At 44.5% G+C, this 15873-nt stretch overlaps 1 protein-coding gene across 1 annotated transcript in view; it reads right to left on the reverse strand.

Moving 5' to 3' along the window:
- Positions 1-5997: 5997 nt before the first annotated feature.
- Positions 5998-15873, reverse strand: part of LOC135559444 (nuclear factor of activated T-cells 5-like) — a 67170-nt gene continuing 57294 nt past the window's right edge. Inside the window, exons 7-14 of the mRNA XM_064993601.1 lie at positions 15353-15487; positions 15171-15223; positions 14386-14518; positions 13688-13756; positions 13441-13544; positions 11352-13296; positions 10943-11199; positions 5998-10751 (exon numbers count right to left, since the gene is read on the reverse strand). Of these exons, the coding sequence (XP_064849673.1) occupies positions 10961-11199; positions 11352-13296; positions 13441-13544; positions 13688-13756; positions 14386-14518; positions 15171-15223; positions 15353-15487 (2678 nt within the window). The 3' untranslated portion in view covers positions 5998-10751; positions 10943-10960. The remainder of the gene's footprint in view (positions 10752-10942; positions 11200-11351; positions 13297-13440; positions 13545-13687; positions 13757-14385; positions 14519-15170; positions 15224-15352; positions 15488-15873) is intronic.

The following is a 15873-nucleotide window of genomic DNA, read 5'->3' on the forward strand; positions in this document are numbered from 1 at the left end:
TTGGACAGTGGGCCAGGGAGAAACTAAATTCTACCTTCCAGCCACGATTCTCATTAAAAAATATTACAAAATATTTGAGACTGTATTTAATGACGTTCTACTCAGTATACTCTTTAAACTAATTTCCTGTATTCCCTTCTCCCTCATACTAGATATCAGCCTCTCTCTTTCCCTCTCATACTTCCCACACTGTATCAATACATGCTCCACTATCTCTGTTTCAAAATCAAATCAAATACAAATGTATTTGTCACATGAGCTGAATACAACAGGTGTAGGTAGACCTTACCATTAAAATGCCCTGAACCAACAATGCAGTTTTAATTAAAAGACTGCAGTTTTAAGAAAAATATTTACTAAATTAACTAAAGTAAAATAAATAAAAGTAACAATAAAATAATAACTACGCTATATACAGGGGGTACCGATACTGAGTCAATGTGCGGGATACAGGTTAGTGAAGTAATTGAGGTAATATGTACATGCAGGTACATGTAGGTAAAGTGACTATGCATAGATAATAAACAGCAAGTAGCAGCAGAGTAAAAGAAGGGGGCAAGATCAATGCAAAATGTCTTGGTAGCCATTTGATTAGCCATTCAGCAGTCTTATGGCTTGGAAGTAGAAGCTGTAAAGAAGCCTCTTGGACCTAGACTTGGCGCTCCGTTTCCGCTTTCCATGGCTGGAGTCTTTGGAAATTTTTAGGGCCTTCCTCTGCCTGGATGGCAGGAAGCTTGGCCCCAGTGATGTACTGGGTCGTACACACTACCCTCTGTGGCGCCTTGCAGTCGGAGGCCGAGCAGTTACCATACCAGGCAACCAGTCAGGATGTTCTCGATGGTGCAGCTGTAGAACATTTTGAGGATCTGAGGACCCATGCCAAATTTTTTCAGTCTCCTGATGGGGAATAGGTGTTGTCATGCCCTCTTCACGACTGTCCTGGTGTGTTTGGGCCATGATAGTTTGTTGAAGATGTACACACCAAGGAACTCTCAGCCTGCTCCACTACAGCCCCGTCAATGAAAATGGGGGTGTGCTCGGCCCTCCTTTTCTTGTAGTTCACGATTATCTCCTGGCAATAATCACACTTTCCTGTTGGAGGTTTTCCAACCAAATGTAAAGTCTTATTCAACTGGCTGTGTCCCAGCCTTAATCTAAAATTAGCCTCCTCTCTTTTGTCCATTCCTGCCGTCCTCCCTTCCCCGACTTTCTTCTGTACTTGCAATAAATGCCTGCTCTTAGTATCTCTATTCCACTGCTCCTGACATCTCTGCACCATCACTGTCCATATCAGGGGATTTGCCTCTGCCTTGCTCATTGAAACTCCAACATCAACATCCCTGAACAAAGTGCTTCTTTAGCCAGTACATCAACTGTCTCTTTCCCCTCCACCCCAACATGGACTGGAACCCAAATAAATATTATTTGTATACCCATTTATCTAATCCTGCAATGGGCTTGTAGTACATCATAAAGCAGGTATTGTCTGCTACGTGATCTAAAGGATTAAAGACTCATCAACATTGCACATGAATCGGAGCAAATAGCTACTCTGTCTGGCTTGACTTCTTCAACCCACTGCAAGGCCAGCAGCATGGCCATCAGCTCTACCGTATATACAGCCAGATGATCTGTAATGCGTTTCCTGAGTGCCACCCCACATTCCTGCACTACAAATGCTGACCCAGTGTGTCTGTCCTTGGATCTTTTGAACCATCAGGGTAAATGGCCACAAAATCTTGATACACAGTATCCAGACGTCTCTTTACCAAATCAGATGGATCAACACCCTCCCTATCTTTCCCTAGTCTCTCCAATACTTCTAGGTCAACTACTGGAGGCGGGAGTAGCCATGCAGGGTTTACAGGAATAGCTACCGTTGTACTAAACTCCCTTCCAAACATCTCCCTCGCCCGAATATTACCCACCCACCCAAAGCTTCTGTGCTCGCTCATGTTCCCAGCATACCTGTAAAATCCCATTCACAAGATAAGACAGCCCATGTCCCTGTAGGTTGACCCAATAATTCAGCTGCTGTCTCCTAATCTGCAATGGCATGTCCTCCATCTCCACCTGTAGTGCAGCCACTGGGGAGGTCCGAAATGCCCCACTCCATATTCCTTGCCCCTCTATGACATCTAGACTTTCCAATGAGGTCCGGACTGCCGAACCATATGCTATACTGCCATAGTCTATTACAGATCAGATCAATGCAACATGCAATACATGGTCCTCAATGAGGAATGAGGAATGCCCCCCACATCACATTTAGCACCTTCTTACACTTTCCCACCACTCTCTCTCTGTGTTCTGCCCAGGTCAGTCTAGCGTCAAAGTAAACCCCAAGGAACCTGAAGGCCCCCACCCTCACCAAGTTTCTCGAATATACTGTAACCTCAAGCATACCTCATCACCCACCTTCCTCCTGGTAAATAACACCTGACTCCCCACATTAATGCCCACTGCTCTACCTCATCAATTGCCTCCTGTACCTTCCCGACTATGTATGGCACATTTCTTCCCCTCTTCCATAAGGCGCCATCATCTGCAAATAACGACCTCCCAATATCCGGCCCTACCTGAGAGTACATCATTGATCATGAATGAAAACAACAAAGGCCTAATTACGCTCCCCTGCGGTGTACCATTATCCACCAGGTAGCTAGCTGCCTTGTCCTTCCCATCTGGACAAGAGGAATACCTATGTAAGAATGCTGTTCATAGCTCAGCCTTCAACAACATAGTACCCATCAAGCTCGGCCCTGGGTCTGACCCCCGCCCGATCTTCAACACAGGGCCCCAACAAGGGTGCATGCTCAGTCCCCTCCTGTACTCCCTGTTCACCCTTGACTGCGTGACCACTCACACCTCCAACTCAATCATAAAGTTTGCAGACGACACAACAGTAGTAGGCCTGATTACCAACAGTGACGAGACAGGCTACAGGGAGGAGTTGAGGACCCTGGCGGAGGGGTGCCAGGAAAATAACCTCACTCAATGTCAACAAAATTAAGCTGATCATGGACTTCAGTAGACAGCAGAGGGTGCACGCCCCTATCCACATCGATGGGACCGCAGTGGAGAAGGTCCTTGGAGTACACATCACTGGCAACCTGAAATGGTCCACCCACACAGACAAAGTGGTGAAGAAAGAGCAACAGCGCCTCTCGAACCTCAGGAGGCTGAATAAATTCGGCTTGGCCCCTAAGACCCTCATAAACTTTTACCGATTCACAATTGAAAGCATCCTGTCGGACTGTATCACCGCCTGGTACGGCAACTGCACTGCCCGCAACCGCAGGGCTCTCCAGAGGGTGGTGCTGTCTGCCCAATCCATTACTGGGGCTACACTGCCTGCCTTCCAGGACACCTACAGCACCTGATGTCACAGGAAGGCCAAAAAGATCATCAAGGACATCAAACACACGAGCCACAGCATGTTCACCCCGCTATCATCCAGAAGACGAGGTCAGTACAGGTGGATCAAAGCTGGGAAGGAGAGACTGAAAAACTGCTTCTATCTCAAGGCCATCGGACTGTTAAATAGCCATTACTAGCCGGCTACCACTCGGTTACTCAACCCCACACTTTAGAGGCTACTGCCCTATGTACATAGACATGGAATCATTGGTCACTTTTATAATGGAACACTAGTCAGTTTAATTATGCTTACATACTGCTTTACTCATTTCATATGTATATACTGTATTCTACTGTATTTTAGTCAATGACATTGCTCATCCTAATAATGATATATTTCTTGATTCCATCCTTTTGTTTTTAGATGTATTGTTGTGAATTGTTAGATACTACAGAACTGTTGGAGCTAAGAACACAAGCATTTCGCTACACCCGCAATAACATCTGCTAAATATGTGTATGTGACCAATTAAAATTGGATTTCCCCACCCTCACCTGTATAGACCTTCCAAACAGGAAATCCTTTATCCAGTTGTACGTTCTTCCTCCTACCCCCATAATATCAAGCTTGATTAACAATCCCTCCTTCCACATCATATCATAGGTCTTCTCCACATCAACAGAGAGAGCTACAACAGTCTCCTTGTTCACCTGATCCTTCCTGACCTCTGCTTCTAAGCAGAGCACTGGGTCCATAGTTCCCCTACCCTTCCTGAATCCGCTGTGATGTGGCGATACTAGCCCCTTGCTCTCCAGGAAGTAAGTTAGCCTCACCGTAATCATACGTTCCATAATCTTTCACACGTGATGTTAAAGCTATTGGCCGATAGCTTGTTGGCCTTCAATGGGTCTTTCCCGGGCTTCTGGATTGGTATCACTACTGCCTCCTTCCAGCTGCTTGGATGTTCCCCTCCTCCCACACTCTGTTGTACAACACCAATCAGGATGTTGTACATCACTAAGATGGGCAAACATAACATAGCACACCTTATCTTTCCCAGGTGAAGATAACCCAGCCTTGCCTATTGCCCTTTTCACCTCTGCCATGGTGCATTCAATGCATCATTTACATCGTCCCTCCTATCTGGTGCTCCTCTCTCGTTCTCTCTCACCCCCTCCTCTGACAAAATTTGCCGAGCTATGCACTTGGACAAACATTTTGACCATCATCTCTGCCTTCTCATCTGTATCCTCCCCACTTGTCAACACTGGATAGTTTCACTCCCTTCTAACCTCACTTCTCCCACAGGTGTCGCCCTTCCAATGGTGTCGCAGAACCGATGCCAACCTGACCTCTTTGCCTAACGGATAGTTCTCCTCACCAGGGCCTGCTTATACTAAATCAGATGTTGGAAGTCATGCGTCCTTTTCAGTACTCTAAATGCCCGGTTTCTACTCCTCACCATTGCCCCACACTCCTCCGTACACCATGGGACTGATTTCCTCCTCCCTGAACTCTTAAGTATAGCCTCAGTATTTGCCCCCACTCAATTATTCATACTATCCACATACCGGCTCATATCCACCCGAGCAATCACCTGCTCACTCAGCTCCTGAAACTGATCCCACTTTGCCCTTCCTAACACCCACCTTTCTTCTCCATTCACTGACACCTGATCCCACTTTGCCCTTCCTAACACCCACCAGTCTACTCCTTCCACTGATACCTCCTCCCCCCTCCGACCTACTGTACATAGTATGGGGTAATGATCACTCTCTACTGTCAACTCCTCCCATACCTCCCACTCACAAGATTCCTGCCATCGCACTAGATACCTGTGGCTACATCAATCCTGGTCCCTCGGCCATCATTCAGGCATACCTAACTTTCATCTCTATCAGATTTCCCATTACTTGGCCATTTCCATCCATCCAATTCCCCACACCACATTACTTCTATCGTGGCCCTCAACACTCTCCAACTCCAAGCGAGATCAACGCACGTACACAAATATTGACGTTGAATTGTACGCAATGACATCTCAGCGTATTCGAGAGGATCAGTCACAGAAGACACTGCCCAAAAGTAGTACTGCACTCAGACCACCAGGGGGATCATAGGGGTTTATTTTGGTGTGGGTGGTCTTCATTTTATATATTTTTTTATTTAGTTAACCTTTAACTTAACTAGGCAAGTCAGTTAAGAACAAATTCTTATTTAAAATGACTACCTACCCCAGATCTTTGATCATTGAAGAACACAGGTAAATTTACACATTATTAACCTCTAATCACAATATTAAAATACATGTGAATATGTGACCATATTCATCTGGTTTCTGAGCATGTTTTCCCTTTTGACTTCCCTCGCTCTGCTCCTTTTCTTATGTTAAAACATGTTTCAGATGGACAACTAGGGTAAGGCCATGATGCATTTGATTGATGATTAGTTGATGATGTTACTCTTCAAACGTAATTAAATTCACGTGCTTGTGATTTTGTCATTTCCAATCTTTCACGGTATGGTTAATTCATGACGTCGTTGTGTCTCTCCTGAGCAAAAACAAAAGTTGATCAATACAAAAATCTTACCAAAACCAAACATCAGAGGATGTGGAAATTAACTCGACAAAGGAAAACATATCATCTATCTTTATTAATATAGATACCAGCAGGTTTACATAAATATAATTGCAAGAGTATACAAATGCCCCAACAAAAGCAAAAATACGTTTATATCGTTTCATTTTTTCAAAGGTAATATTTCACTGTTGTTCACATGGTAGGTAAAAACACATAGGTGATATGCACTCCCCAAACCTATAACCCGTCAATGCTATCAACAGGTTCACTACTATCCCCAGCAGAAAAAATCCTCATGGAAGTAAAGCAGACTTTCACATCAAACCAAAGCCTGACAGGTTAAGGGGACACAAACAGAAGTGTGTGAACAGACTAACTGATGACAATTACAATATAAACAAAACACCCGTGATAAAAATTCTGAATGAAAAGTTTGTTTGAATTAGGTGAAATTTGTGTTGGTCTTGACTGACATAAGCCCAATCATAACAATAAACCCCGGTGGCACACAGTATCAATACTATTTCAAAAAGCTACATAAATAATTAACAGAATTACAATATTTCGTTATAGTTTCCCCTTTGCAATGAACAATCAAGAGTGGCTAGATAGATCAAATCTATATTAAAAAAGTAACAGATATACATTTATATTGAATCAAGCTGCATAGCAGTTTGAGACAAAACTTCAATTGCAACGACGTTAAACAACAAATGCAATTAACATTTTCGTGAAAATAAAATCAGATGCACAACACTATACATTTATCTGGTCACTCATCTCTGTACGGCATTTGAAGCACACAAGTCGTATGGCTTGCAAGATACTAGTTATCATGGGCTAATAACCACTGACAATATTGTCTCAGCGGTGAATAAATCAGGCAACACTGGTACAAGATAAATCTGGTCTCTACTATAAAAGTTTGTCAAGGCACAAGTATATCATCCAATGTACTGAGCAATACTTCTAAAATATATTTGCTGTACACTGTGATGTCATAAATCATTGGTTAGTCTGGGTGCAAATATGGTAAAAATATAACTCAAGGTGACCTCTGCATTTCTGTAGTCATTGGTTGAGTAGGAAAAGTAGTTCATTTTTAGGTCTTCAGTAAATGGAACCTTAACCGGCACAATAACGTATAGCGCCACTCAATTACAAAGACTCATGTCGTCATCAATGTAAAACATGTAGCCTCAGAACCAAATAGCCTCTTTTGTCAAAGCTCAAACTATTTGGGATATTCATTGGTTACATTTGAAAATAGGTATTTTTTCCCCCTCAATATGCTTATTGTGTATTCATAACAAAACATTAACACGCTGCTGCCAAAATATTGTATGTATACTATATATAAAGAATGTACTTTATCATTGTAATTGGTCCAATGTTGAGTAAGGTGGCCTGATTAGCAACCTGCTCGGGTTGAGGTAACAAACACATTCTGCGTTTGGAGTTTTTTGTAAACCCTATTAACAAATATTTAATAGATGCTGTTTTACCTGTCTGTATGGCTTTATAACTGGCATAGTTGTCCAATAACTTCCTGCTCTTTCCTTATTCAAGAGGTGAAATAAGCTGTAGATGTGACAGTACATGTTCAATGTTTCACAAATTATATCACAAGGGTTTGACTTAAACTATCAGCTTTGGACAAACATACTGTACAATTGATCTCAACCTGGCATATGAACAGAAATCTATCTAAGGAGGAAAACAATGCACAGGAAAGTACATGTGACTCGTAGTGTACATGGTACATTTGAACTCCCTCAACCATAAAGTTGTATCCCTGTCCTCAGAAGGAGAAGATAAGCTTCACTGACAGATATGTCACACAAGAACACTGCCAGTTACAGTTTCAACAGGTGGGGAAGGGCCAAAACCACATAACTAATATTAATACAATTACGGAGTTAAATCAGAACCAAACTTGTACATCAAGTCATTTGTAGGACAAAGATGATTGTGGGACACAATATCTAAGACAAAAAAAACAACAAATAAATTAGATATGATTTCTGAAAAGATGTATTAGAACTACACCAGTAAAAAAGATATGATAAAATATTTGTAAATCTTATAAAAAATTCACATAAATACTCATGACTATTGGAAACAAAAGTACTAGTTTTTCACAAGAGTTGAAGAAAGCCAATCACAGACAGCTCTTTTCTCTAAAGCAACTTAACGGTTCATTCTTCATGAGTAGGGTCCCTTTAAATATCTAAAAGAACACAGCTCAAGCTCTGGGATGGGGAATATGGGGCCCCACCAATCACATTACTAAAAATAGTTTAAATACTCTACATTTTAAAAATCTTCTTGTTTTTAAAGTGAATAAAAGGTAATGATGTTAAGAACACACACTAACAGACAACAACAATAAGAGAGAAAGATGGAGACACTCAACTAAGCTGTTCTTGTTGTTATCAGAGACCAGCCCCTTGTTCATGCGTATACTCAGATTCAGACTAAAAACAAGACACAATCTTACTGTTGGCTCCACTTCAGCCCAATACTCACATGTAGAGAATAAAAGCACAAACCAGTTTGGCAGCAGTACAGGTGTGGGATCTTATATTGAACCAGTTTGCTACAGCAGAAAAATAATCCTGCAGCAAAAGGAAATGTGAATTATTCTGTGGATTATAATTAATGGACATTTTTGTAGGGGTTGATGCATTTTTCATTAGGGTAAATCAAGTCTGAAATTTCAAAGTCGAAAATACAAACTTTAGAAACCTTTTCAAAACTTAAATACACATGCCTTCCGAGAGGTGAAGCACTGCAGCACTTGAGGTGTCACTACAGACCCGGGTTCGATCCCAGGCTGTGTCACAGCTGGCCATGACTGGGAATAACCATGATGTGGCGCACAATGTCCTTGTCCCATCGCGCTCTAGCGACTCCTTGTGGCGGGCCGGGCGCATGCACGCTCACTTTGGTCGCCAGCTGTACAGTGTGTCCTCCGACACATTGGTGCGGCTGGCTTCCGGGTCAAGCGAGCAGTGTGTCAAGAAGCAGTGCGGCTTGGCAGGGTCAAGTTTCAGAGGACGCATGGCTCTCGACCTTCACCTCTCCCGAGTTCGTACAGGAGTTGCAGCGATGGTACAAGACCAACTACCAATTTCGTGATATCCAATTGGGGGTAAAAAGTACAATATATATATATAAGAAAAACTACAAGTTTGTATTTCTTGCGGTGCAGGAAAATTCTCAGCAACAAAAGAGTGATCAAATTAAGATCCTACATCTGTATATCACACCTGACACGAACAATCCAACTACAAACCACCATTCATGGTCAAGGCAAAACAAATAACTGCTCCAGTCACTTTCACCATTTTCTCCATGTCAAAACATGGCTAGTCTCAAACGACAAATATGAACACACCAATCAATAAGAGCCATGAAACTGGCCATTCATGAAGACGAAAAAGGAGGCTGTGACTTGAGGCCTTGACTCAGGTCCTGGGGTGGCCCACTGTAGGCAAGAGAGTTGCTGTTTTACAGTAAGACAAACATACGGAAAACTCCTCTCTGATCTATAGATAAGTCTAGTTCGTGCGTGCCAGACGTGAGCTAATACAAACATCTGCCATGGAGACATCACTACAAAACAACACATTATCTACACTTGCCATAGAATGATACAAATAACAATATACTCTTTAATTACATCAATCAGACAACCGTGCGCACTGGTATATGGTACGCATATATGGTTATGATTTATTCAAACTGTAGGCCTATTATTGAATTATGTAGACTGGAAATGAATGATTTAAAGGCTGAATTATTGTATTTTTTCTTGATCCACATTGACCCTAATCTAGAGCATCTCTCGTACTCCAGAGTCTAATCAGGGAAAGAAATCCATGGTGTAATACTAAAATAGTTGGAGTTATTCTCAGGATAGGAAGATGGCTGCCAATAAGATAAACGGGTGTTTCATGAAAGGAGCAATAAAAACTAAAGCCATAACTCAACACACATGCAGGAGTAATAAAGTAGTCGAGCTGTACATCCAGTAAACAGCAGGAGAGATAAATAGCTGACGAGTGAATGCATGGGCCAACTTAATGAGTAAATGGTCACTAAAGGAAAGCATCGTAAAGTGCTGAACGAATTCATGTCAAAATATCTTACAAAGGTTTGTTTTTCACAAATTGTATATCTTCTTTTGCTATTTCCTAAAATACTTTTAATATCGTATAAAAAGGACAACAATGCGTTATAAACAATTGTGAGCCCACATTCTGGTCCTGGAGAAGACAGAATGCTGCGCGAGCTTCCACCACCATCCTTATAAAACCACACCACAAAGTGCTGCTCTGAGAACTGATGAGTTAGCCAAACATTTCAAAGTGTCATGTTTCAATAACAGCTGGAGGCGACTAGCTGTGAGATACATTGACCACACTGCAGTTATGGGGTGACTACAACCTATGTCCTATTTTGAGGTCCAGGTTTAGACGCAGTGGCGGACTGGTACCCCGCTCGGCGCCACTGTGGAGCATCTACACATGAAGACTGTCCTTGGAGAAGAAGGCCGCTGAGGCTTACATGTAACTTGGAGTTTGGACAGGAGCCCACTGTTGAATTTGTTTCCATTCTTCTGCCATCTGTAATGGGGGTCCACACTGGGGTCTTCTGCAGTCTGTAATGGGGGTCCACACTGGGGTCTTCTGCAGTCTGTAATGGGGGTCCACACTGGGGTCTTCTGCAGTCTGTAATGGGGGTCCACACTGGGGTCTTCTGCAGTCTGTAATGGGGGTCCACACTGGGGGCCTTCGGGGCTCCTAAAGGGAGGGGCAATTACATGTTTAAAGACATAGGAGCATGTAAACAGTAGTCAGTGATTCAAATTTCAAAATGGTTCATCCTGCTTTCTGAGATACCATCAAAACGTTTAAACTGAACAACAAAAGTACAACCGTTTTAAACACATTGGCAAACCAAACTTTTAAAATGTTTATATAGAGATGAGCACCTAAAACCTATAGTAGGCCTAGTAGGAGCGAGTGAGGTTGTTGCCCTGCTCCTGCAGGCTAACAAGCAGGTCATCTATCTTCTCCATGTTCTGGGAGGCGGTCATGCTGCTCTGCATGCTCCCTGACTCAGACATGGACTGGTTGAGCAGTGACTGGATCTGGGCCTCGCTCTCTCTCTGGTTCTGACCAGACTGACTGATGGCAATGATCTGATCAGACAGAGTGGTTCCAGGAGAGGTTATCAGCTGGCCACACTCTGTATGGGGAAGAAAGGGGTAGTCACTGACTACATGCCACATGAAATGTTAAATGTTATCGAAAACCAAACAATGGCATACTGTTTTCTGGAGCATATTAAAAAAGCTGACATTTGATAAAAGAACAGAAATCTTAATCATGAATCCTTACCATTCTGAATCCCAAAGAGGAAGAGGCCTGGCTGCTGGACCTCGCTGGGCTGGTTGAGGGTCCCACTGACTGCTGTCTGGAACAGAGACCCTGGCTGCTGCACAGGGGAGGAGGTGGTGGTCTGCAGGCCTGCCACCCCATTCTGGCTGCTGAAGATGCCCGTCTGCGGGAGCTCCTGGGCAGCCATGCAACCCTGCAGGGCAGCCATGTTGGATTGGGGCATGAAGAGGGAGACGGGCTGCTCTGGGCCGTTGTTGGAGCTGGTGATCAGTTGCATGGGCTGCTGCTCTTGGAACAGGCCCTGCTGGCGAGGCTCTGAGGGGTTCCCCACCACCTGGCTCTGGTCCTGGAAGGCCATGGGCTCAGAGGATTCCTGCTGGCTAACTGTCACCATGCTGGCCTGAGAGAACAGCATGGAGGGGTTTTGGGGCTCCTGAGAGTTCAGGCTGCTGCTGCTCATGGGGGGCATCTGGCCCTGGCCACTGAACAGCAGACTGGGGGCCTGCTCTGGAGTGGAGAGGGGGTTGCTGCAAAACAGTAGACTGGCCTGCTGCTGCTGGGTCTGAGAGAGAGTGTTTGCAGGTGGATGAGGGGAGATGTTCTGAAACATGGAGTTCTGCTGAGGTGGCTGAGGCTGGGGCTGAGGCTGGGATGGCTGCTGCTGCTCCATGGGGGTTCCCTGCTGGATGGGGGAAAGCTGGGTCTGAGCCTGGAACACTGACTGAGGCTCAGTGGCAGAGGTCTGCAGGGCACTGAGGAAGGCCAGCTGCTGCTGCTGGCTACCGCTAGCGGAGAGCTGCCCGGGCAGGGTACTCTGGGGGAGGAACAGGTTGGCGGGAGAGGGGGGCTGCTCTGGGGAGAGGCTGGTCCTACTCAACACTGTCAGGGTGTTCTGGAAGAGGGTTGCCTGGACCTGCTCCTGGGTGGGAGAGGCCTTCTGAGTGTGGAACAGCGCCCCCTGTGGGTCCTGTGCCTCAGTCAGGGGGCTGGGGTTATGAAAGAGGGGTGGAGAGGGATGAGAAGGGGTCTGATGGAGGAAGTTGGTCTGAATGGAGAGGATCTCATTGGCTTGCTGAAAGAGTGCTGCTTGCTGCTGCTGTTTCTGTTGTTGTTGCTGCTGCTGCTGTTGGGCCTGCTGAAAGAGGGAACCATGGTTCTGCACCATGCCCTGCTGGGAACCCTGCTGTTCAGTGTTCTCACCTCGAGAACCGCCTTGGAATATGCCACATTGCATGGGCATCTGTGACTGAAACAGCTGCTGCTGCAGGTTCTCCAACACTTGCTGTTGCTGCTGCTGGTGTTGAATTTGTTGCTGTTGAATTTGTTGCTGTTGAATTTGCTGTTGTTGCTGAATTTGTTGATGTTGAATCTGTTGTTGCTGTAGTTGCTGTTGCTGAATTTGTTGCTGCTGTTGTTGCTGAATTTGTTGCTGCTGTTGTTGCTGAATTTGTTGCTGCTGTTGTTGCTGAATTTGTTGCTGCTGAATCTGTTGCTGTTGTCGCTGTTGCTGCTGGCTGCAGTACCCTTTGGCCTGCAGTTGTCTCACTGCTTGTTCCAGTTGGGCCACCTCGTCTGGGGGGAATATGGGCAGCTGGTGCTGCTGGGGGGCAGGTTGAGGGGCCTCCACTTGTTGACTGAGCCTCCCTACCGCCCCAGCGTTGTTGCCGGCCCTGTCCTGCCCCAGCCCCTCTCTGGGCTCCAGGAGGAACTGCTGAGGCCCAGGTTGGAGTAGAGAGTCTGCAGGCACGGGGAAGGAGTTGGTGGGAGCGATGTCCTGCTTCTGTATGGTGCTCAGGGCCTCTGCACTGTTGAAGACTGCTGTTTGGGATTCATCAGGGTCACTGGCAGACCGCGGCAAGGAGTTGGAGAACGGGCTGTTGTTGGGGGGAAGGTTGGAACTCATGTCCAGCGTCTGCTGGACCGAACACATGACATCGGGGGTTCGCTGAGAATACAAAAAACAGATGACACCTGCTAGTTTTTTATATATATTGGGAGAAAGATCGATATGGTTCATATGGATATGATTCTACCATTTAATGAGGCGTTATCACAGCCAAGGCTGGTAATGCATTTATAGAGCTTTTACCTTGAAAATGCCAGCAGAAGGGAGGTTGCTGGAGACCTCCATTGGAGTGACCTCTTCTCTCTTCACAAGAGGCAACATTGGGGGCATCAAGGCACCATCAATTACTGTAGGTGCGTGAATGACAATGTTAAAATTTTGTCATACTGAAAGCCAAGATACAGGAGTATATTGACCCCCCCCACACACACACACACTTATGCATTACAAACAAGAACACACAATACAGCATGGTAGAGATATACTATACCTTTCATCCGTTGATCAAAAGAGCAGGGCTTGCCTGGAGATGGAACTTCTTTCTTCACAGATATGTCCACTGAGACGTACACAGATAAGTAGGTTGAGTTATGGACATGCAAATCAGATGAACTTATTCTTCATACCCAGTCTCATTCTCCATCGTCTGCATGTCAGGTTTTCATATTCAATTTTTGTATATGAAATGTTACTGTATAGAGTGAAAAGCAATAAGGAATAGATCTGTATGACTTGACTGTTTGGTATGGGGCGCTGCCCTATTGGGCAGTATGGGGCGGTATCATGTTTAGTACATACTGTATTTAGAAGGGTATTTTTTTAGATGGATCATCTACACTTCCATGTTTTGTTTCATTGTTTTAGTTCCTTTCTCTGTCACTTCCTGCTCGCTCATTGATAGTTCGTGCCACAGTGCCCAAAGGACGTTTTAACGACTGGAAGTGAAGTGAGAGAAAAAGGAGGAGACAAATACCCCTGTTCTCTAGTGGACATGACTTCCTGTACCAAGGACTGAAATGGTAAATTTAGAGCAGGCTAGAGGATATATCCACCTAATCCAGTAGTGGTGGTAGAGTAATGGTTGTAATTTACACTGGCTGAAGACATGCTCTGAGGAAATGTTGTTTTGGTCCTAATGTGGCACAGGAGGTGTAAAAAATAAGATTTGTTCATGGACTTATCACAGACCTGGTTCGGGAGTGTATGTAAAAGGCTGCACGTCGTGGGATCGGCCAGCATTGGTCACCACGTAGATCCCCACACACACCGCAGACACGATGGCTGGGTTCTGGTATGGAGGAACCTTCACAATCAAGTGATTCTGAGGGGAAACGCATAAGACATAAGCAAACAAAAATGTACAGTAATGTACAGTAGCCCCAGTCTTATAATTACATACATCAAGTCTTGTGATAAACGTGTCAACATCCCGTCTAAAACATGTGTAAACGCAAAATGACTTTGATTAAATTATCAAGCGATGTCAGCACAATGTAGAGTTGAAAGAGAGACAGAGCCACAACAGACATCATCCTGGCACAGACGATGAACTGGAGACTCCGTACGTCACTAACTAGTTCAAACACGCATCACCGTTCTAATGTTGCTGACTAGTAAAAGGTGTGGCGGTAATTTACATAGTTTGCCTGGTTACAAATTGTGAATAACATGTGAAAGACATTTAACACCTCAGGGCTCAGACAACTGATTGAGGCTTAGCTAACGAAGCTCTGACCCTCTGGCTCCCAAGGGCAAAGGTTTATGCAGGACTGTTGAGACACACTTACCACCGTGGCTCACAGTAATTAGGTGACAAAACAATGAGGCCATTCACCTCCCTGCGTGATTAGCAATTTAAGATGATTACATCTGAACCTACAAATCCCAAATGGCCGTCGTTATCTAATCACCCCGTTAAATCATTAGCATGAATCATTCTAGGACCACAATAAGCAGAGAACAATCTTATTTACCTGGTGAAACAGCTCCATGTCAATTTCAGCCTCTGCCTTCCAAGACTTCTCATCTTAGGGGGAAAACAATGAACGGTTTCATTAGTATGGCAGGTCAAAGAATAAATATAAATGTTATTCATTATTCATATACTGTAAGGACATGGATTTCAGACAATAACAGGTTGTGTAGGCCTGCCTACCTGACACATTTTCCTGGAATATGACCTTGGTGTCCTTGAGGAAGTTCTTCCCAATGATGAAGACCTCCTCATCCCCCCTCGCCGAGCAACTATGGAGGGACTTCTTCAGAATCTCAGGCACCCCTGCAGGCTGGGCTGTAGACAGGACACCAACAGACCGTCAGGCTCTGAGTTCTGCTTGACCTAGCTTCTTTAACTAATATTCTGTCACAAGTACAGAACTGCTGGCCTTCTCAGAGGAACCAGGGGAAGCAGACAGAAAAGCTTAAACCAATTGCTCAAGAGTGCCTTGTGATTTCTTGGAAGGTACACGTGTAATCTTGTGAAATAGTAATTGTGCTTAATTGCTTTGCCAGGAAAAATGTGAGCTGAGCTAGCGTTTAAAAAAAATGGGGTGCATGTGATTGTTATTTTACAGTATATGATCCTTAACCAGACTGTAAAATAACTGGAATATAGGTAAACTTGACTCTGTCTTTGCAGTCCCCCTTTCTCACAGGCAAATAGAAATGCCCAAGTTT

This window comes from Oncorhynchus masou, chromosome 2, assembly GCF_036934945.1.
Source record: "Oncorhynchus masou masou isolate Uvic2021 chromosome 2, UVic_Omas_1.1, whole genome shotgun sequence".
In the NCBI taxonomy this organism is placed as follows: Eukaryota; Metazoa; Chordata; class Actinopteri; order Salmoniformes; family Salmonidae; genus Oncorhynchus; species Oncorhynchus masou.